This window comes from Phodopus roborovskii, unplaced genomic scaffold (assembly GCF_943737965.1).
Source record: "Phodopus roborovskii unplaced genomic scaffold, PHOROB, whole genome shotgun sequence".
In the NCBI taxonomy this organism is placed as follows: Eukaryota; Metazoa; Chordata; class Mammalia; order Rodentia; family Cricetidae; genus Phodopus; species Phodopus roborovskii.
The window spans coordinates 16,915,821-16,938,210 of record NW_026126517.1 but is presented as its reverse complement, the minus strand read 5'-3'; the positions used below and the strand labels follow the sequence as shown (position 1 = coordinate 16,938,210).

The window sequence follows — 22,390 nt, the reverse complement described above, 5'->3', positions numbered from 1 at the left end:
ATTGAATAAAGCCAAGGCAAACACTTTTATAGTAAAACTTGACATTTTTCTTTTTTATCTGCTTTTTTATTTTTACTTTTTATTTTACATATCAATCCCTGTTCATCTCCCCCCAAATCTCCCATGTCCCTCACTGGTCCCCCATCCCATCCCCCATACACCCCCAGGAAGGTCGAGGCCTTCCAGGAGGGATCATTAAAGTCTGTCAAGGAATTTGGGCAGGGGCTTGGCCCTCCCCCATGTCTCCAGGTTAAGGGAGTATTCCTCTATGGGGAAAGGGCTCCCAAAATCCATTTGCACTAGGGCTACATCCTAGTTCCATTGCCAGAGGTCCCATAGACTGCCCAGTTATCCTAGATGACACCCACATTCAGGAGGCTTGGTTTGATCCTGACAGTTGGTTCCCCAGCTGTCAGACTGGAGACCATTGAGTTCCCACTTGCTCAGTTCAGTTGTTTCTGTGTTTTTTTCCAGGGTGGTATTGACCCCTTTGTTCATCACTTCTCCCTCTCTGAAATGGAATTGCAGGAGTTCAGCTCAGTGCTTAGTGGTGGATCTCTGCTTCTGCTTCCATCAGCTACTGGATGTAGGCTCTAGAATGGCATTGAAGGTAGCAACTCAACCATTGCTTAGATTCCTAGTTGGGGTCATCTTGTGAATCTCTGTATAATTCCCTAGTGCCAGATTTCTCTTTAAACCTATAATGACTCCCTCTATTCATGTGTTTCTTTTCTTGCTCTCCTTTATTCATCTCCCCCATTCAATCTTCCTGATCCATGATGGTCTCCTCCCCCTCCTCTTCTCCCCTGCACTTTTTCCTACCTCCCTTACACCTCCACGCATGCTCCCATTTTGTTCAGGGGCTCTTATACCTTTCTCATTCACCTGGAAACCACATATGTCTCTCTTACGGTCCTCCATGCTTTCCTAGCTTCTCTGGAGGTGTGGGTTGCAGTCAGGTAAACCTATGCTGTATGTCTGATATCCGTATATGAGTGAGTACATACCATGTTCGTCTTTTTATGACTGGGTTACCACTCAGTATGCTTTCTGCTAGTTTTATCCATTTACCAGCAAATTTCAAGATTCCATTTTTTTTCCTGCTTAGTAGTATTTCATTGTGTAAATATAACATAGTTTCTGTATCTATTCTTTGATTGAGGGGGCATCTAGGTTGCTTCCAGGTTTTGGCTATTACAAATAGAGATGCTCTGAACATAGTTGAGCAGAAGTCCTAGTAGTATGGATGTGCATCCTTTGAGTATATACCTAAAAGTATAATTTTTGGATCTTGAAGTAGACTGGTTCCCATTTTCTGGAAGTACAGCCACTGATTTCCAAAGTGGCTGTACAAGTTTGCACTCCCACCAGCGTGGAGGAGAGTTGCCCTTTCTCCATAATCTCTCTAGAATAAACTGTTTTTGGTGTGTTTTTTATATTAGTTATTTTGACGAGTGTAAGATGGTATCTAAGAGATTTTTTGTTTGTTTTGTTTTTTATTTCCCCAATGGCTAAGGATGTTGAGAAATTTTGCAATTTCTTAAGTGTCTTTTAGCAATTTTAGATTTCTCTATTGAGATTCTCTGTTTGGTTCTATACCCGACTTTTTAATTGTATTATTTGGTGTTTTGACTAGCTTCTTGAATTCTTTGTATATTTTGGATATTAGTCCTCTGTCAGATATGGGGTTGGTCAAGATCTTTGCCCATTCTGAGGGCTGCAGTTTTGTCTTGTTGACTATGTCTTTTGTCTTACATTAGCTTCTCAGTTTCAGGATGTCCCATTTATTAATTGTCTATCTCACTGTCTGTGCTACTGGCATTATGTTCAGGAAGTGGTCTCCTGTGCCAATCCTTTCTTTTAAATAATACAAGAGCTTAATTGAGCAAAGGAGAACAAAAACATCTCCTTGGCTGTAACTTTTTGTCTTTTCACAATTGATAATGATTTTATGAATGACACTTATCATTAGCCAGGAAACAATTTTCCAACCCATCTTCTCCCATGTCAATAAAAGATCCAAATAGATTCTGCAGTGAGACAATATGTTATGAGTCTGAAACTCAGGAAGGTAAGCAAGAACACCATAACTACATGAAATAGAAAGATGAGGATAAGAGTTGTAGGTGTTGGAAGCTGTCTTGAATTAGTATATGAGTGTTTGTTTAATGAGCAAAGCCCATTGGAGGTAGTCTCACTTCATAAGAGCCAGCGAACTTCAAGGCAGTGCAGACCCCTGCTAAAATCTCGAGGCCTCCATTCTCTCTTCTCTTGTGGAATAGTGATGTTACTCTTTGCAGTTTTTATATAACTTTATCAGTCAAGCATGAATATGATCATTCCTGGAAACACCTTTGTTAGGAATAAGTTTTTTTTTTCCCTGCCGTCCTAGACTCACTGCAGCACTGGCCCCAAATAACACACAGAGGACTCTATATTTGATATAATGCTGTTGGCCAGGTACTAGTTTCTTAACGGCCAGCTATGTCTTAAGTATTAACCCATTTCTATTAATCTAAGTATTTCCACATGGTCTCGTCTTACCAGAGAGTGGGGCCAGCTCTCTCCAGTCTCTACATGCTGACTCCTCCCTACTATATCATTGAATCCTCCTTGTCTCCTAGTCCCGCCTATCTTGCTTTCTTATTGGCCAACAATGCTTTATTCATTAACCAGTATGAGAAACATATTTTCAGACTGACACCTCCCATCATCTCTCTTTTCTGTCTAAATAAAAAGAAGGGTTTTAACCTTAGCATAGTAACATAGTAACTGTTGATAACAACAGTTATCAAATAAGAATCACAGTTAAAAATATTTAGTCCATTAACATTTAGCAAGATTTAAAGAAAATATTCCATTATCTATCCTAACTTTGTGAGTCTAAAGTCTTATATGTAATTTATCTTTAATCCAAACTAAGAAAAACTATAACCATAACTATTTGTCTTCAACTCTCTCAAAGACCACAGAAGGATAATATGTAGACTCTAGAAATGACAGAGACAACTCACTGCCTGGGCTGTCACCTGAATTTCTTCTGTAAGGTTTCATCTTCAGCCCATAGGCCATAGTGTGTTTGGCAGAGTCTTCAGCAAAGCAGGAAACATTAAACTGTCCACCTGTATTGGCAGTTTGTCAGTCACTTTTCTCTGTGTTCTGCAGACTGTATGGCAGAATCTTCCATGAAGCAGGAATCCTGTAGCAATGTCCATCTTTTTTCAGCAGTTATTTTCCTGGAGTCCTGCATGTCCATTTTATACAGCATGAAGTCAAACAGCCCGGATGAGAGTAGTATCTTACTCAAATTGCTAGTCTTGTCATATTGAAAGAAACTTCATAACTCCTCTTTTTAAAGTCCATTTTCCTTTCTGATACAGGTGGTGTTGCCAGGAACAGTTATGTCTCTTTGTCAAGAAAAACCCTAAACCATTTTAAATGTCATATTCTCTAGGTCTTTGAAAGGTTTGAAAAATGTCTATTTATCTCAAATACATCTCTGTATATCTAGAAATCCTAAGTAACTTAACTATTAAATTTTGAATATTATAGTTAATGATCTATAATCTGTACTAAGTTATACATTTTTAAATGAGCTATATAAACAAAATACCTAAACAAGAGGAGAAATATACATATCATAAAATTGACGTTAAATTGTATTATTAAATGAGAATCCATTCCAAAACAATGTATTCATATCTATACCATAATCCCCTTTTTACCTTTAAAAAGAATTTGTTGTGATCATTAACCATTTATAACCAACCCCATTTAAATGAAAACAAACATTTATAAACAATATTTGGGAATTTGGGCATCGTTCTTTCCAAACTGCTTCCTGCTAGTAGGGGGCGCTGTCATGGGGATCCTAAGAAGACACAGAAATCCTGGCTGTAGTCTGCAAGGCTGCCTTGTCCCAACTGTTTTGAATGTTGGATCACCTGGGACGTTGTTTCAGGGGGTCTGGCTTGATCAAAGGACATTAGCCTGGAAGGAAACCACAGCTTTTAATTTTCTGTGGAAACAAAAATAGAAATCCTTTTCCCCAGTAACCTGTCCTTGAACTTAAATTTTGGAGTCAAAGTATTTTTAAAATATATAAATTGAATTAATCCAACAGCATTTCTTTTATCAGTTGTTATTTCCTCAGCAGTCAAACAATTTAATGACAACAGAATAGTGTATACTATCCAAAGTTTCTCTGTGCTGTCCATCTTTAGGTGGCTTTTTTATTATTGTGTTTCTTTTACTTTTTATTTTTTCAGTTTTTGAGACAGTGTTTCTCTGTGTAACTATTATCTCTCCTGGAATTCACTCTGCATACCAGGTTTACTTTGAAATCATAGAGATCTGCTTGCCTCTGTCTCCTGATTAAAGGCGTGTGCCACCACATCAGCTCCTCTCTGTCGTTTTATTTTTTTTTTAAACCATTTTATTTTTTTCTTTTTCTTTCCAAGGCTACGTATATTTTAAAACACACTGTAAACCTTGAGAGGTTTTGCTTAATGTGAATCTGCCTTTACTTTATTTTTCTGGCCATGAGTCTTTTATCTGGTAAACAATAATATTGCTAAAGTAAAATCCACAGTTGTTTCAGCTGTGGTCTATCAAAGATGGCAGCAGGTACCTTTACCACCAGAACTGAGAGCTGTGCTCACTGCCTTGGTCTACACTGCCATCTAGCAGCATGCTGCCAGCTTGGAGATATGGTCACTGCCATTGCCATCTCTTGTACATACAACTGAATTGTTAACAGTGCTTCTTCAAAGCCTTGCAGGTTTTTTGCAGTTTATGCTGAGTCAGGAAACCTCTCTTAAAGGAGCCACACAAGTCTCTGCTTGTCTCTAGCAAAAAAGAGTTCAACTGAGAAACATGCTGCTATCAAGAATCTTGGTGAGGGTCTTTATGCTGACCCAGAAACCCAAGCTGCCTATGATGAACATATCTTGTCTCTATGCAGTACAGCAGCTCTGAATGCTTGGGATAAGGTTCATGAATTAGAAGAGAGGATAGAACCCTATACCAAGATAAGGCAAGGACCTAGAGAACGCTTTAGTGTCTTTCTAGAAAGATTATCTAGGGCAGTACAATTAGAGGTAGCAGACATAGATGATAGGCCAATACTCATAGAATCTTTAGCTTATGAGAATGTGAATCCTCAATGCAAACAGGTGCTTTGGCCTTTAAAAATGCGATCAGCACTCTTGGATGAATGGGTCTTATATACAGGCAACATTGAGTATAATGACAATAAGACTGAAGCATGGGTAGGAGAAGCCATATCTAAAGGTCAGAGAAGACATCAAGATAAAAAAGTTCCTTACTATGGTGACTTAGAACCTTGGGTAGGAGAAGCCATCTCCAAAGGTTTGAAGAGATATCAACATGTCAGATGTTATAACTGTGGTAAGATAGGACATCTAAAAAGAAATTGTAGGCAAAGCTTCCCTAGAAATAACACTCCCAGGAATGAATCAAACAGAAGGCCTCAGCCTCCTGGGTTATGTAGAAGGTGTGGCGAAGGCAGGCACTGGACAAATGAGTGTAGATTGACCAGAGACAAGCAAGGAAACCCTTTACCATCGGGAAACTCCTTATGGGGGCCTCTCGAAGGCCCCCACGTCACAGGTGGTCTGAACATTCCCAGTCACAGTGGAAGACAATCTCCTATAGGACAATTAGAAAATTCTGCGCATATTATAAAAACTCATACCGCTCTGGATGACAAACTAGTGATGGAAGTTGAATCAAACATGACAGAAGGAAATAAAAAATGTGTATTTTGGCAAACCGCTATAAATAGTCATAGGCCTAGATTGATAGTTAAGATGAATAATAGACTGACATCTCACATCACACAATTTTTTTTCTCAACTATTTTTCCCGAAATAAAACATTGTGAATTAATGCTTCTCAGAAAATAACCAGCTGTTACTCCAGATCCTATAAACTGTTCCCATTCAGTCCTGACAGAATCAGAAGCAATGAAAGTCAATGGGCATGTGAAGAATGACAAGCTAACTGTATGCAAGCAGCTTATGTCACATCATCCCTATTTCTGTATATATGCTTTATTAAGTTTTGAGTGATATTGTTGTTCTTGAAAATTTGTGCCTAAGTTTATCACCTTTTAACTATTAAAGGCAAAATGTACCTGGTTCAATATTTAGCCTAGATAGCAAAAATTTTTGGTTTAAAAAATGTTTTGATATAAAAGCTGGGTAAAAACATATTTGATATTTGTTTTTGCTGAACATTAAAGTTGGAGGATAGAAAAACATACTTGTTACTAGGTCCTGGGTCAAGGAAGAAACAAAGAAAGAAATTAAAGACTTTCTAGAATTCAGTGAGAATGAAGACACAACATACCCAAATTTATGGGACACTTTGAAAGCAGACCTAAGAGGAAAGTTCATAGCACTAACTGCCCAAATAAAGAAACTGGAAAATAGGCACATTAGAGTATTAACAGCACACCTGAAAGCTCCAGAACAAAAAGAAAGAAGCAAAATAATACCAGAGGAGTAAATGCCAGGAAACAATCAATTGAGGGCTTAAAGCAATAAAGTAGAAACTAAGAAAACAATACAAAGAAACAATGTAACAAAGAGTTGGTTCTTTGACAAAATAAGCAAGATAGACAGACCAATATCCAAACTAACTAAAAAGGAGAGTGTGAATAAGCAAATTAACAAAATCAGAAATGAAAAGGGGGACATAACAGTGGACACTGAGGAAATCCAGAGACTCTACAGCTCATACTTTGGAAAACTGTACTCCACAAAATGGGAAAATTTAAAGGAAATCGACAATTTTCTGGATAGATATCATTTACCAAAATCAGATAAGCAAACTAAATAGACCAATAATCTCTAATGAACCAAAATAAATAAATAAATAAATAAATAAATAAAAAACAGGGCCAGATAGTTTCAGTACACAATTTTACCAGAAATTAAAAGAACAGCTAATACTAATAATCCACAGTGTTCTACAAAATAGAAGCAGAAGGGCAGAAGGGTCATTGTCAAACTCTTTTTACGAGGCTACAATTACATTGGTACCCAAGCCACACAAAGACAAAACTAGGAAAGAGAATTACAGATCAATATCCATCATGAACATTGATGCAAAAATACTCAATAAAATATTGACAAAGTGAATCCAATACCACATCAGAGAAATAATCCACCATTATCAAGTAGGCTTCATCCCAGGAATGCAGGGATGATTCAACATACAAATATCCATCTATGTAATATACCATATAAACAAACTGAAAAAGAAAAGCCATCCACTCGTCTCACTAGATGCTGAAAAAGCCCTTGATAAAATCTAACACCCCTCCCTGATAAAGGTCAGTGATAACAGGAACATGCATTAACATAATAACAGCAATATACAGTGAGCCAACTGTCAGCATCAAAATAAATGGAGAGAAACTCAACTCGATTCCCCTAAAATCAGGAACAAGACCAAGTTGGCCACCCTCTCCAAATCTTTTCAATATTGACTTGAAGTTCTAGCTAGAGCAATAAAAAAACAAAAGGAGATCAAGGAGATACAAATTGGCAAGGAGAAAGTCAAACTTTCACTATTTGCTGATGATATGACAGTTTACATAAGTGACCAGAAAAACATTACCATGGAACTCTTACAGCTGATAAACACCTTCAGAAAAGTGGCAGGGTACAAGATTAACCAAAAAAACAAACAAACAAACAAACAAAAAAACAGTAGCCCTACTAAATACTTATGATAAAGGGGCTAAGAAAGAAATCAAAGAAACATCACCCTTTACAATAGCCAGAAACTACATAAAATATCTTGGGGTGTCACTAACCAAACAAGTGAAAGGCTTGTATACCAAGAACTTTGAGTCTTTAAAGACAGAAATTAAAGAAGATAACAGAAAATGGAAAGATCCCCCATGCTCTTGGATAGGTAGGATCAACATAGTAAAAAATGGCAAGTTTGCTAAAAGCAATCTACAGATTCAATGAAATCCATGTCAAAGTGCCAGCACAATTCTTCACAGACCTTGAAAGAACAACATACAACTTTATATGGAAAAACAAAAGATGCAGGACAGCCAAAACAACATAAAGGAACTTCCGGAGGCATCACCATCCCTGACTTCAAGCTCTATTTTAGAACTATAGTCCTGAACATAGCTTGGTATTGGCACAAAAATAAAGAGGAAGACCAAAAGAATCTAATTAAAAACCTTGATTTTTAGCCCTTACACCTATGAACACCTAATTTTTGACAAAGAGATTAATATTATGCAATGAAAAAAAGAATGTATCTTCAATAAATGGTGCTGGTATAACTGGATGCGTTTGAGGAAGACTTTAGATATATCCTAATCTATTGCAATGCACAAAACTTAAGTTTAAAAAATGTATCAAAGATCTCAACATAAATTCAGGCACATTAGAAGAGAAAGTGGGAGGCACCTTTGAAGAAATTGGTACAGGAGACCCCTTTCTGAACATAATACCAGTAGCACAGACATTGAGACCAACAATTTATAAATGGGACCTCCTCTAACTGAGAAGTACTGTAAGGCAAAGGACACAGTGAACAAGACCAAAAGGCAGCCCACAGACCGGGAAAAGATCTTCACCAACCCCATCTCAGAGAGGGCTTATTTCCAAGAATATGCAAAGAACTCAAGAAGCTAGTTACCAAAACACCAAATAATCCAAACAAAAAGTGGGGTACAGTACTAAATAAAGAATTCTCAATAGAGGAATCTAAAATGGCTGAAAGACACTTAAGAAAGTACTCTACATCCTTAGCCCTCAGGGAAATGTTAAAAAAAAAAAAAAAAAAAAAAAACTCCAAGATACCATCTTACTCCTGTCAGAATGGCTAAAATAGAAAATACCAAAGTCAGTTTATGCTGGAGAGGATGTGGAGAAAGGGGAACAATCCTCCACGGCTGGTGGTGCTGGTGGGAGTGCAAACTCATACTGATTTGGAATTAAGTATGGTGGTTCCTCAGGAAAATGGGAATCAATCTACCACAAGACTCAGCAATTCCAGTCTTAGGCATATACCCCAAAGATGCTCATTCATACAACCAGGATGTCTGCTTAACTCTTTTCATAGCAGCATTATTTGTAATAACCAGAACATGGAAGCAACCTAAATGTCCCTCAACCGAAAAATGGATGGAGAAAAAAGTGGTACATTTGCACAATGGAGTACTACTCATCAGAAAAATAAAATGGAATCTTGACATTTGCAGGCAAATGTTTAGAACTAGAAGAACTATCCTGAGTGAGGTAACCCAGTCACAAAAAGACAAATATGGCTTGTACTTATCATATATGGATTTTGGACATAGAGCAAAAGATTACCAGCCAACAATCCACACTGCCAGCAAAGCTAGGAAACAAAGAGGACCCTAGGAGAGACATACATAATCCCATGAGAGGAGGAAAGGGACAAGATCTCCTGAAGAAATTGGGAGCATGTGGGGGGGGGTAAGAGGGAGTTAGGAGAAAGAAAAGGGGAGAAGAAGAGGGGAGAGGATAACATGAGTAAACATGAAGATTGAGTCAGGAGAGAATAGAGGAGATCAAGAAACAAGATACTATATTAGAGGAAGCCATTACAAGTTTAAATGAAAATTTGTCACTAGGGAAATGGTCCAGAGATCTACAAGGATGACTGCAACCAACAACCTAAGCAATAGTGAAGAGGCTACATTAAATGCGCTTCCTGAATAATATGATTGATGACTACCTAATACGCCATCCTAGAGCCTTAATCCTGATGAGGGAAGCAGAAGCAGACACCCACAGCTAAACACTGAGTCTATTCCTGGAATCCAGTTACAGAGAGGGAGGAATAATGAGCAAATGGGTAAAGAAAAGCCTGGAGAAACCCATAGAAACTACTGAACTGAACAAGGGGTAGCTCATGGACTGCAGCCTGAGAGCTGGGAAATCAGGATAGAACCAACACAAACCTCCTGAATGTGGGCATTAAGTACTAGGACTGGGTAGTCTATGTGGGCTCTAGTAGTAGATCAGTATTTATCCTTAGTATATGAATAGACTTTGGGAGCCCATTCCACATAGAGGGATACTCTACACATGGGGGAGGGTCTAGGCCCTGCTCCATATGATGTGACAGACTTTGAATATTCCCATGGATGGCCTCCCCCTCCCTGGGGAGCAGAAAAGAGATGTGATGGGGTTTGTGGGAGGACAGGGAAAGAGAGGAGGGAGAAAGATCTGGGACTGACATGTAAAACAAGCTTATTTCAAATTTAAATAAATAAAATGAACAGTGTAAAGAATATTGAACATATAACCATATAAAATTGCATAGTCATCTGTTCCTGTTTATCATTGCTGTTTTAGTTTAAGATACTGTAAATACCTTGTGGTTAGGACTAAGACAGAACTGTCCTTTGCTTACATACACACTAATACAGTTATATATGCTTTTTCAAGTCTCAAAAATTCCACATTGTTTCTTTAAATTACTTAGCTTATGCATCTGAAAAAAAAATAATGTTTAATCATTTGGTAATTAATCATGACAGCTAAAACATTAGGACACCAAAGTACATTGAATGAATTAATTTATTCACAACTTAATGTAATTGTGGCTTGCCTAAACAGAGCTGGATTCATATATGTAAAAGTAAATAACCACACAAAGAGCTTTGAAAATTTGTCTGGAGGTGATGTAATTTCTATCTAGGAAGGAGCTCTGGCTATGCTAAAGAGTAGCACTTTTCCATTGCTAAGAAGGTGAGAATACACTTCTACCTTTGCTACATTTCTTCCAGATAAAATGTATTAGCAAGAATCTCACATCTGCTGATAATAAATGCTGCTTACAAATTCTAAAGGTTACTTTCTATTGCTAAAGAAAATTATTCTTTGTTAAGAGCAAACACATATTTTAGTAATCTTTTAAAGGCAACTTTGACATCCTTATTTCTGAGACTATAGATCATGGGATTCAACATAGGCACAACAATGGTATAAAACACAGATGATAGTTTACTTTGGCCCAGAGAATTGACTGACGATGGCTGAAGATACATGAAAGCTGTAGAACCAAAGAAGACAACAACAGCCAAAATGTGGGAGCTACAGGTGCTGAAGGCCTTGGATCTTCCTCCAGCAGATTGAATGTGGACGATGCTGACAATGATGAAGATGTAAGAGCTAAGGATGGTCACAGCTGGTGTAATAATGTTAAATGCACTGAAACACAGAGCTAATACTTCATTAATAAAAGTACTAGAACAAGAGAGCTCCAGTAATGGGAAAAGATCACAGAAGTAATGGTTTATTATATTAGCCTTACAGAAAAACACTCTTAGCAGGAAGACAGTGTGAATTGTAGAGCTTAGTAAGCCCATACCATATACACCAGCTACCATTTGCAAACAGACTTGAAAGGACATGGTTACATTGTAAAGCAAAGGGTTAGAGATAGCCACATAGCGGTCATATGCCATTGCAGCCAACATGTGACATTCTGCAACAGCAAAAGCACAGAAGAAATAGAACTGAGCAATGCATTCTGGGTAGGAGATGACATTCTTCTCTGTCACAAAGTTCACCAGCATTTTGGGAGTAATGATTGTGGACTGACAGCAGTCAATAAAGGACAGACTGCTGAGTAAATAATACATGGGTGTGTGCAGCTGAGAACTAAACATAATCAAGATGATCATGCCCAGGTTTCCCACAATTGTAATCAAATAGACTCCTAGGAAGATGAGGAATAAAGGCAACTGGAGCTGTGGATTCTCTGTTAACCCAGTGAGAATGAACTTAGTCACTGTGGTTTGATTTACTTCTTGCATTATTTTTAGAAATTCTATGTGAGAAGATAATTTTACATAGAAGAAAATTTCTCATCACTCAATGAATTTTGAAACAGAATTCATATATATTCATGAATCTCAAATCATCTGCCATCTTCTTTCAATCAAAGCAATCAGAGGTTTTATAATCCTGTAAAAAGGAGTGCCAAGAAATAACTATATAGATTTAACATACCTATGACTTTTGTCATTAGAGTTATTTTTACTGGTGCTCATTTCCTACCACATGCAGACCATTCTAACATACTTAATTAGATGTGTCAAGAATTTCTCATGACCTATTTATGGCATATATATTTTGATAAAAATGTTTTACATATGGTAATATAAACACATTATCCATAAAAGATACATAGGCATAAATGCAGATTTTAAAAACTTTTTGACATGATTTTTCTTGATTTTGAGACAATCTTTTCTCATTTTGCATATCAATCTCAGTTCCCACTTCCTACCCTCCTCCTGCTCTTCCCATATTCCCCCCACCCCAACACACCCACTCCTCAGAGACAATATGGGTTCCCATGGGGAGTCAATGCATACCTCTTTGAGATATAAATAGAGATAATGATGAAGAAATTGAAATTTTTATAGTAAAAAATATAAACATTATAATTGTCTACAATTTCTTAATGGTCTTCCACAAATCGAAATATTTGACTAGGGAAACCAGACTCAAAATGGACTATAAAGCCAGCATATAAAAATATTTATCAGTATGTAAACATAATCAAGCATATAGAAAATGTAGAATTGGTTAAAGAGAGCTATTAAATGTTAGGGTAATGTCAGAAACCAGAAATCACAGGACAATGAAGATGTTATAAGAAACTCACCAACAAACTCAGTTGAACTATATTATAATTCTTAGACCCTTTTTTCTTAGACCTAACAATTGTGCATGCTTATCTCTCACAAAGGACTGCTGTTCCAATTCTGAGACAAATCTAAATCATGGGGAATAACTTCATCATAACAGGTTGCTATTGTTAACTTGTGTTCATTTGAAGCAGTTGCTTATGAGTTAACACGAGATTTCTTATTTTCCTAACTAATTTCATTTAAAGTAGACCTCATTTCTATTTCAATGTTTCCCTCTACTATAAAAATCCTCTACTATAAACATTGAAAACCATATAATGTGACAGATTGTGTTTTCCAAATTGGGAGTATTGGAAGCTTAGCACCAGATACTGCAGTAGTACAGAAGATAAACCATTAGAGTAAGAATAGGTTATGTGGCAAACTGACTAATGTTGTTATGGGAACTGGTTAGTTACCACAGGTGTGGGATCCTAAAGTGGAGCTGACTTTGGTCCTTTCTTTATATCATTCATTTAAGCTCCTTTCATCCTTCAGATTTTACCATCCTACAAAAGGACCTTTCCTTGATGTGGACTTTTGACCTCTAGCTTATCAACCTTCAAAGATAAATATAGTTCTGGTCACTATACATTACCTACTACCTTTCTGTGGTATTCTTTTACATTAAAACTATCACACCAATATACACGACTTTCTATATCTTTGAGCCTATCCATTAGGTTGTTTTACTATGTCCCTTGTCCTTTGGAAAGATGTTCCAGGATATAGTAGTCTCCATCACAAAAGCCCCATTATCTGTTTCAAAATTATGATAGAGCTAAACATGCTTGTGCACTTTGGCCATTATCATTTTACTAACTTTCCCTGTACCTGAGTTGTAGAAAGCATGCTTAATTCCATTACCTTCTTTTCAGCTCTATTTGTATCACATTAATGTTTGTATGCCTTTGTCCTTGTTGCAGAATTCCTCCATGCTTGCTTTGTATCCATTGTCTTAAGCTCCTGTTGTCATATGCCTCTTAAACAAGAATTAATCATAGGCAAAATAACAAAAATGTTTAATGGCAAAGAATTGTTTTTCTTACTTGTAAATTGAGATGCAAAAAACCACCTATATAACATACATGATTTCATAGGTTTATACTTTGTATATGTTCAACTTAATTCTGTTTTGAAACAGTGTTATATCAATAATTTTGATGATAGAAAATAAGAAATTGCTGTGGAGTTTATGAGAAATATTAGTGAGTACTTATATGCTGATAATGATTGAGTACATTGTTAGGGTATTAACTTGGACCAATATTAAAACAAATTTTAAAAGGTTAAGCATACACATCCCTGTGCCCACCAGTATAAAGACATGAAAAATAAAGATGATCTGCTCTTCAGGATTCTACCTACTAGAAGGGCACAAATATTCACACAAGACACAAGATTAAATATGGTATTTAGAAATATCGTGAGGGACCGCAGCAAAAATGATGATAGTGCTTACTCAAGGGATAGTATAGTCAAAGTCATTTTAGAGAATATTAAGAAACAAAACTATCTCTCTTTATGCACCAGTATCATATGACATTACATTCCACAGTAAGATGTTGCAATCTTCCTTTAAGCTTTACTCTTACAACCTTATCTTATTTAACGTTTTTGTTGTTGTTATTGTTGTTGTTGTTGTTGGTGGTGGTGGTGTTAAGGGTAAGATTTGTGCTTTATTCAATAATTTTAACAAAAAAATTTTTAAAAATAAAAATCAATACAGTAAAATAGCGTTAACCGTGCAAATGGGCACATGTTAAAACCAAATGAATGTATTTTTATAATTTTAAACAATTTTAATTTGAATATATTTAATCATATTCATCCCCTCATCCAAGTCCTTCCAGATCTCTCCCACTCCCTACCCACCCAACTTTTTGTTCTTTCTCAATAAACCAACAAAAACCCAACATAATGACAATCTTCCTCAAATCAAGAAAACCAAATAAAATCATGCCCTTCCAAATAATATCACCAAACCGTAACTACATTAAGCCACATACACACACACACACACACACACACACACACACACACACTCACCCTAAATAAATAAATTAAATAAATAAATAAATCTCTGTATGTTGGGCAACTACTCCTGAGCATGAAGCTTGTCTTAGAATCATTGATATAACCAGTGTCACTCTACCAGAGAAAACAACATCCTGATCTACTGACAGGATTTGGCATAGTGAGGCTAGACCTGTAATTGGCTTTTGAAACCTCAGAGCCCATCCTGAGTGAGACAGGTCCTCCAACAAGGCTACATCTCTTATAATAATGTTACAACTCCTAATCTTTCTAAATAGTCTACCAACCTGTATCCAACTATTAAAATAATGAGCTTATGGGGGTCATTCTAACTCAAATCATGACAGCTATCCAGACCCAACTGGTTAGTTCTAAAAGCATAGAAATCTGAGTATATACATATGTGTGTGTGTGTGTGTGTTTGTATGTGTGTGTATGTATGTGTGTGTATGTATGTGTGTGTATGTATGTATGTATGTATATATGACATTTATCATGTGTATAAGAATGTAACAATAATTATTGAAGATGTTGATAATTAAAGTGAAGTTGGGGGGAAAAGGGGAACATTTGTAAAGGAGAGGGGAAATTCTTGAAATGATGTAAAAATAAAGCCGTTTCATATGTGATTTTTCCAAAATAATTTTAAGTTATAACAAATATTAAAACAGTGTTATCTCAAAAACTAAGTGAGCATCCTAGAATAAAAATGGATCTTGACAGGTCAAAATCACACATATCTACTAACAACAGAATGCAGAAAAAATAATATAGTCTAACATTTTTCAAACTAAGTACTTGGATCTTGGCATACTTCTCCTTCTTCCCAGACAGCAATACATTGGATGCTTTTCTTCTTTACACTAGAAAGGAAAATAGCTTTGACCTGTGAGGAACAGATTACACATGATTACCTGTTGAGCCTATGTTCCTAAAGTTACTAAAAGCAGGATCATAAAATTATTTGTTGTTCAAGGGCTGGTTGTTACAAACATTTTTTCATGTAGGCATAGACAACATGAGATTGGTCAGGAAAAAAATACTGGGAGTTAGCTGCCTCTAGAGTATCATCACTCAACTTTCATCTCTGGGGAAATCAACAACCAGAATTAATATCTATTCCCCAGTGGTTCGCACTTGTGTAATGTAGTCCAGTGGTAGGATTCTTAGTTATTTTTAAAGAATAGATTTAACAGACATAATAAGAAGCACTAAAATATCCCTGAAAGTTTTAAGATATTCACTAAAGGTCTTTTAAAAAATAATTTCCTCAAAAGAAAATGAATAAGGAACAGGAAAAGGAAATAAAGGAATTTGAACTTTGTAATATGTACCAAAGGTGCTTAGACAGTGTGAGGGAATGCAAAAACCTTTTACGTGAAAAAATTTATGCAAAATTTTAATAAAAGTGGTTTTCTGTCCATCCAACTTATAATCTGTTAGATATTTTAAATGATATACAAAATTTGGCAAGGAAGACTAATAATAAAAAACTAGGAGGAGACTTTGGGACCCTGGTGCCAGTCAAGGCAGATTCTGTCAAGAGCTATTGGTCTCTACTAAAAAATTGATAACATCCAAGAGGAGTAAGATATATATACAAAAAAACAAAACAAAACAAAACAAAAAAAAAAAGAATGTAAGACATAAAATTATCCATGAGGAAAGAATTTCCACTCAAGATAAAGAATAAAACAATTGTCTATCTCATCACTTTAGTTCAGTTGCTCTAAAATTTTCAGTTGGGTAATCAGAAAGCTAAATATCATCATGTATGAACAATGCATTCAGAAGTATTTACTCTTTTTCTTGCCCTTCAAAATACTCATAATTTCTTGTGATTAGGGACTATCTTATAGCTCATCCTGTGTTATTTTATATAGCTTTACATATTAGAAATAATAGGGTGTAAATTTTTATATTATAAATTCATGTTTCAGTTACTTTTGACTAATACTGTGAAATTTGTTTCTTAATCTAATTAATAAAAAAGGTCAACCACATAAAATATGAAGACAACTAAATCAAATGCATTTAATCATTGGTTAACGTAAATGGGCAATCTCTAAAAAGAGCCAGGAAAATAACATAAATAACACCACCCATAAATGGAAACCAAATTTTCTGGAGTCTTCTTTTTATTCACATAATTTGCAGTCCTGAAAAGATTAGTAGTGGAAAGAAACAATCACACAATAGTTTACATACTTTTATCCTATGCTTTAAGAGTCATTACTGATTCTTTTTTGTTTGTTTGTTTTGGATGGACAGGAAAGTTTTATTTAAAAACAAAAATAAAACAAACAAACAAAAAACTACTGAGATAATGAGTGAGAGGAGTACCGCTTGGGAGTTCTCAAAATAACCTTGGTTAATTTTTGTGTTTGAAGAGTTTACTCTTGTTTCTCTATTGATTTCTAGTCTGATCTTATGCAAACTTAAGAGAACTGGAAGCAGACTAATTATTGATTCTTACCCTGTCCCTCAAAACCTATAATTCGGTCTTCCAGGAACATCTTGTGTTTTGTTCATAACTTTCTCTCCATCAAGGCAAAAAATGATTTATGTAGTAAAATATAAACAGTATCCACAAGGAAAGATTTCCACTTAAGATAATGAACAGGTTATAGTATTGGTGAAAATCTTTTCCCAGTCTGTGGGCTGCCGTTTGGTCTTGTCCACTGTGTCCTTTGCCTTACAGAAGCTTCTAAGTTTGAAGAGGTCCCATTTATTAATTGTTTCTCTCAGAGTCTGTGCCCCTGGAGTTATGTTCAAGAAGCAGTCTCCCATACCAATTTGTTCAAGGGTACCTCCTACTTTCTCTTCTAAGAGGTTCAATGTGGCTGGATTGATGTGAGGTCTTTGATCCATTTGGACTTGAGTTTTGTGCATGGCGACAGACATGGGTCTACTGCAGTCTTCTACACACCCTCATCCAATTGTGCCACCACTATTTGTTGAAGATGCTGTCATCTCATCACCCCATTGTATAATTTTAGCTGTTTTGTTAAAAATCAGGTGTTCATAGGTGTGTGGGTAGTATCAGGATTTTCAATTCGATTCCATTGGTCTACCTGTCTATTTCTGTGCCAATACCAGGCTGTTTTCAGAACTATAGCTCTGTAGTAGAGCTTAAAGTCAGGGAGGAAGGGAGAGGGAACTGGGATCGACATGTAAAATAATAAATTAAATTAAAAAAATGCTTTGATTACTAATTTTAAGTTCAAGGACAAGTTACTGGGGAAATGGATTTCTACTTTTGTTTCCACAGAAAATGAAAAGGTGTGGATTCCTTCCAGACTAATGTGGTTTGATCAAGCCAGACCACCTGAAAGAGTACCAGGTGATCCTACATTCAAAACAGCTGGACAAAGCAGCCTTACAGACTACAGCCAGGATTTCTGAATTTTCTTCGAATCCCCCATGACAGCGCCCCTTACCAACGGGAAGTAGTTTTTAAAGAACGATGCCCAAATTCCCAAATATTTCTATATTTGTTTTCATTTAAATGGACTTGGTTATATAAAATAAATAAAAAATAATAAAAAAAGATAATGAACAGGACAATTTTCTTTTCTTTCCTTTTTAATAAATTTTATTTAAATTGAAATAATCTTATTTTACATATCAATCCCAGTTCCTTCTCCCTCCCATCCTCCCATTCTCCTCCCAACAGATACCCCCATCCCATGCCCCTGGGAGGGTGAGGCCTTCCATGAGGGATCATCAAAATCTGTCAAGTCATCTGGGGCAGGGCTTAGGTTCTCCCCCTTGTATCTAGGCTAAGAGAGTATCCTTAAATGAGAAATGGGCTTCTGAAGTCCATTCATGCACTAGGGATACATCCTGGTTCCACTGCCAGAGGCTTCATTGACTGCCCATACCTCCTAGCCAACTCCCACGTTCAGGGGACCTGAACAGGGCAATTTTCAATTTGATCACTTTACTTCTGTTATCCTAGATTTTTAGGTATACATTCAGTGTACTCTGCTAGATTTTTTTAAAATGCAAAATATAAAAAATATACATGAGAAAAGAATTTTCACCTAAAATAACAAATAGAACAATCAGAATGGAGCAATCAAAAAGCTAAACCAAATTTACAGGTACCATATTGAAAAAATAAAAAATAAACAACTTTACTTATGAATAAATATAATAAGCATAACTGAATCCATAGAAAATATAAAATGTGCTAAGGTATATATTAGAAATTAATAACAATAAAGCAAATAACAGAACACCAGATTCTCAAAAGATCTTGATTGAATTATCACAAACTTTACATAAACTATGAAAGCTTTCATTTTTCTTGGGTCTGTGGTGTGCCATAACCTAGCATGATATTCAATCATGTATCATTTGTTTTATTTAGGGTAGCTTTTGCTATCTTAGAATAGTTGTACTTCTCTATAAATTTTAAGATGATTTTTCTATTTCTGTAACAAAATTCATGGGGATTGGTACCATACTGAATCTGTAAATGGGTTTTGGTAGAATGCTCAGTGACAAAATTAAATTTAGCAGTTCATGAACATGGAGGGTCTTCCAACATGATTTGCCTTCTTTGATTTACTTCCTCATAAATTTAAATAGTTCACTATAGTGGTGGGGGTTGATATTTGATTTCTTTTTTTGTTTGTTTGTTTGTTTGTTTGTTTGCTTGTTTTTTTTGGTTTTGAGATTATAGTGAATAATGGGATTCTTTCCATACTTTCTTCTTATGTGTGTGTTTGTTGTTTGTATATGCAAAATGTCTTAAATTTTGTAATGTAGTTTTGTATCCTGCCACTTTAGTTTCATTGTTTATCATCTTTCTGATGAAGACTATAGGATATTTGATGTATAATATGATATCATCTGCAAGTATAAATTAATTTTATTTCTTTTTTTCCTTCTTGTCTTTAATTGCTCCAGCTAAGATCTGAAGGAATACATTGAAAATACTGAAGACAGTAGATTGCCCTGTATTCCTCCTATTTTTTTTCCAATTTTTTTTATTTTTAAAGTATACTTTCAAGAATTTCATACTAGAGTACTCTGTTCACATCATTTAAATATTATGTCTACACACACCAACTTTTCCTATAATACAAACTTCCTCTATAATGTATCATATGCACACATATACAAATATTGCATATATGTGTATTTATGTATGCATGCATGTACATATGTGTGTACATGTATACACACAGAACATTTTGACAGTTGAAACAATTTAATGTCCTATTTATATGTTCTTACTGAATATTGTTTTTTATAGATAAACTATCAGGTAAGTAATACCTGGTGAAAAATGATTCTTCATGACTCAGTAGTCAATTACTCATTGATTATGACATTTCCCTCATCTGCGTTGGCATGTAAGCTAGTGTTGTTATTGTAACATTATTGTTTAGGCAATATGCTATTGAGATTTCAAAAGTGCATTTTCCTTGTCAAGTGTAGACATGTTACTTTACAGCCATCCTGGTCTTCTGGCCATGAGTGTTGTAGATTTATCTGGTGTAGCTGAGCACTGCACTGTACAGGACATTTAGGAAAATGGCTTGGCAATTCCTTAAAATATGAGTTTACCATATACCCTATAACCTTCAATTCTAGGTGTATATATGCACAAGCATGGAAAACATATTGACACAAAACAAAATACAGCACAACTTGGAAAGGAAAGATCAAAGTGGCAATGCTTGAAATAGTTACAGAAGAAACAACAGCTGTCCATTAGGTGGTTAATGCAAATTTCTATGTAATCTGTCCCTGGAATGGAATCTTAAGGCTACAATGAGAAATGAAGAACAGATACATGTTACTCCCTAAAAGAACATGAAACATAACAAAGGGGGAAAAAAGGACATAGAAGAGGACTCACTTAGTAGGGTACATCTATGTATCTATGTGAATCTAATAAACAAATCATAGAAACAGAGAACAACCTGTACCCATCTGGAGCTTATTATAATGAAGTCTTGTTGCTTTTAATCAGGGTTATCTTTTATATATTTTTAATGTAATTTTTTTTACATATCAATCCCAGTTTCCTCTTCCTCCCATCCTCCCATGTGCCCCACAAACCTGCCATCCTATTCCCCATCCATTCCCCAGGTAGAGTGAGGCCTTCCATGAGGGATCATGAAAGTCTGTCATATCATTTGAGGGAGGTCCTAAGCCCTCCTCTATATATCTAAACTGAGAGAGTAACCTTTAATGGGGAATGGGCTCAGGAGTTATTTTAAAACAGTGATGAGAATATACTACTATTAGAATGTGGAGATAGCTTTCTCTGTCTCTTTGTCATCTGAAAGAAGTAGGGCTACTGATTTTTTTGAGATTATCTTGTATCCTGCTAGTTTGCTGAAGGTGTTTATCAGCTGTAGGAGTTCCCTGGTAGAGTTTATTGGGTCGCTTATGTAAACTATCATATCATGTGCAAATAGAGACAGTTTGACTTCTTCCTTTCATATTTGGATCCCCTTGATCTCCTTTTTGTTGTCTTATAGCATTAGCTAGAACTTCTAGTACGATATTGAAGAGATATGGAGAGAGGACAGCCTTGTCTTGTTTCTGATTTTAGAGGAATTGGCTTAAGTTTGTCTCCATTCAGTTTGATGTTGGCAGTTGGTTTGCTGTATATTGCTCTTATTATGTTTAGGTATGTTCCTGTTATCCCTGACCTCTCCAAGACCTTTATCAAGAAAGGGTGTTGAATTTTGTCGAAGGCTTTTTCCACTTCTAGGGAGATAATCATATGGTTTTTCTTTTTCTGTTTGTTTATATGGTGGATCACGTTGATAGATTTTCGTATGTTAAACCATCCCTGTATTCCAGGTATGAAGCCTACTTGGTCATGGTGGATGATTTCTCTGATGTATTCTTGAATTCGGTTTGCCATTATTTTATTGAGTATTTTTGCATCGATGTTCATCAGGGATATTGGTCTGTAGTTTTCTTTCTTAGTTGTGTCTTTGTGAGGTTTGGGTACCAAAGGTATTGTGGCCTCATAAAAAGAGTTTGGCAATGAACCTTCTCTTTCTATCTTGTGGAACAGTTTGAGGAGTAGTGGTATTAGTTCTTCCTTGAATGTCTGGTAGAATTCTGCACTGAATCCATCTTGCCTTCGAGTTTTTTTGGTTGGAAGAATTTGATGACTGCTTCTATATCATTGCAGGTTATAGGTCCATTTATGTTATTTGTCTGTTCTTGATTTAATTTTGGTGATAGTTATCCAAAAATTTGTCCATTTCCTTTGAATTTTCAATTTTTGTGGAATACAGATTTTCAAAGTGTGATTTCCTTTGTGTCCATTGTTATGTTCTCCTTTTCATTTCTAATTTGGTTAATTTGCATGTTCTCTCTCTGCCTTTTCATTAATTTGGATAAAGGTTTGTCTATCTTGTTGATTTTCTCAAAAAACCAACTCTTTGTTGCATTGATTTTTTGTATTGTTTTCCTGGTTTCTATTTTGTTGATTTTAGCCCTCAAGTTGATTATTTCCTGGCGTCTATTCCTATGGGGTGAATTTGCTTCTCTCTGTTCTAAGGTTTTCAGTTATGCTGTTAATACTCTCATGTGACTATCCTCTGTTTTCTTTATATGGGCACTTAGTGCAATGAACTTCCC

The 22,390-nt window shown here is 35.8% G+C and overlaps 1 protein-coding gene across 1 annotated transcript; it reads right to left on the bottom strand.

Annotated features, from left to right (window-relative positions):
- Positions 1 to 10,903: 10,903 nt before the first annotated feature.
- Positions 10,904 to 11,851, bottom strand: LOC127231302 (olfactory receptor 150). The gene has a single exon (XM_051196831.1). It carries the CDS (start codon positions 11,846 to 11,848, stop codon positions 10,904 to 10,906), a length of 945 nt encoding a protein of 314 aa, XP_051052788.1. The 5' UTR covers positions 11,849 to 11,851.
- Positions 11,852 to 22,390: the final 10,539 nt, after the last annotated feature.

Bases quoted from the DNA above. Each gene is read 5' to 3' on its own strand.
- LOC127231302 (XM_051196831.1), bottom strand. From the start codon at position 11,848: ATGCAAGAAGTAAATCAAACCACAGTGACTAAGTTCATTCTCACTGGG.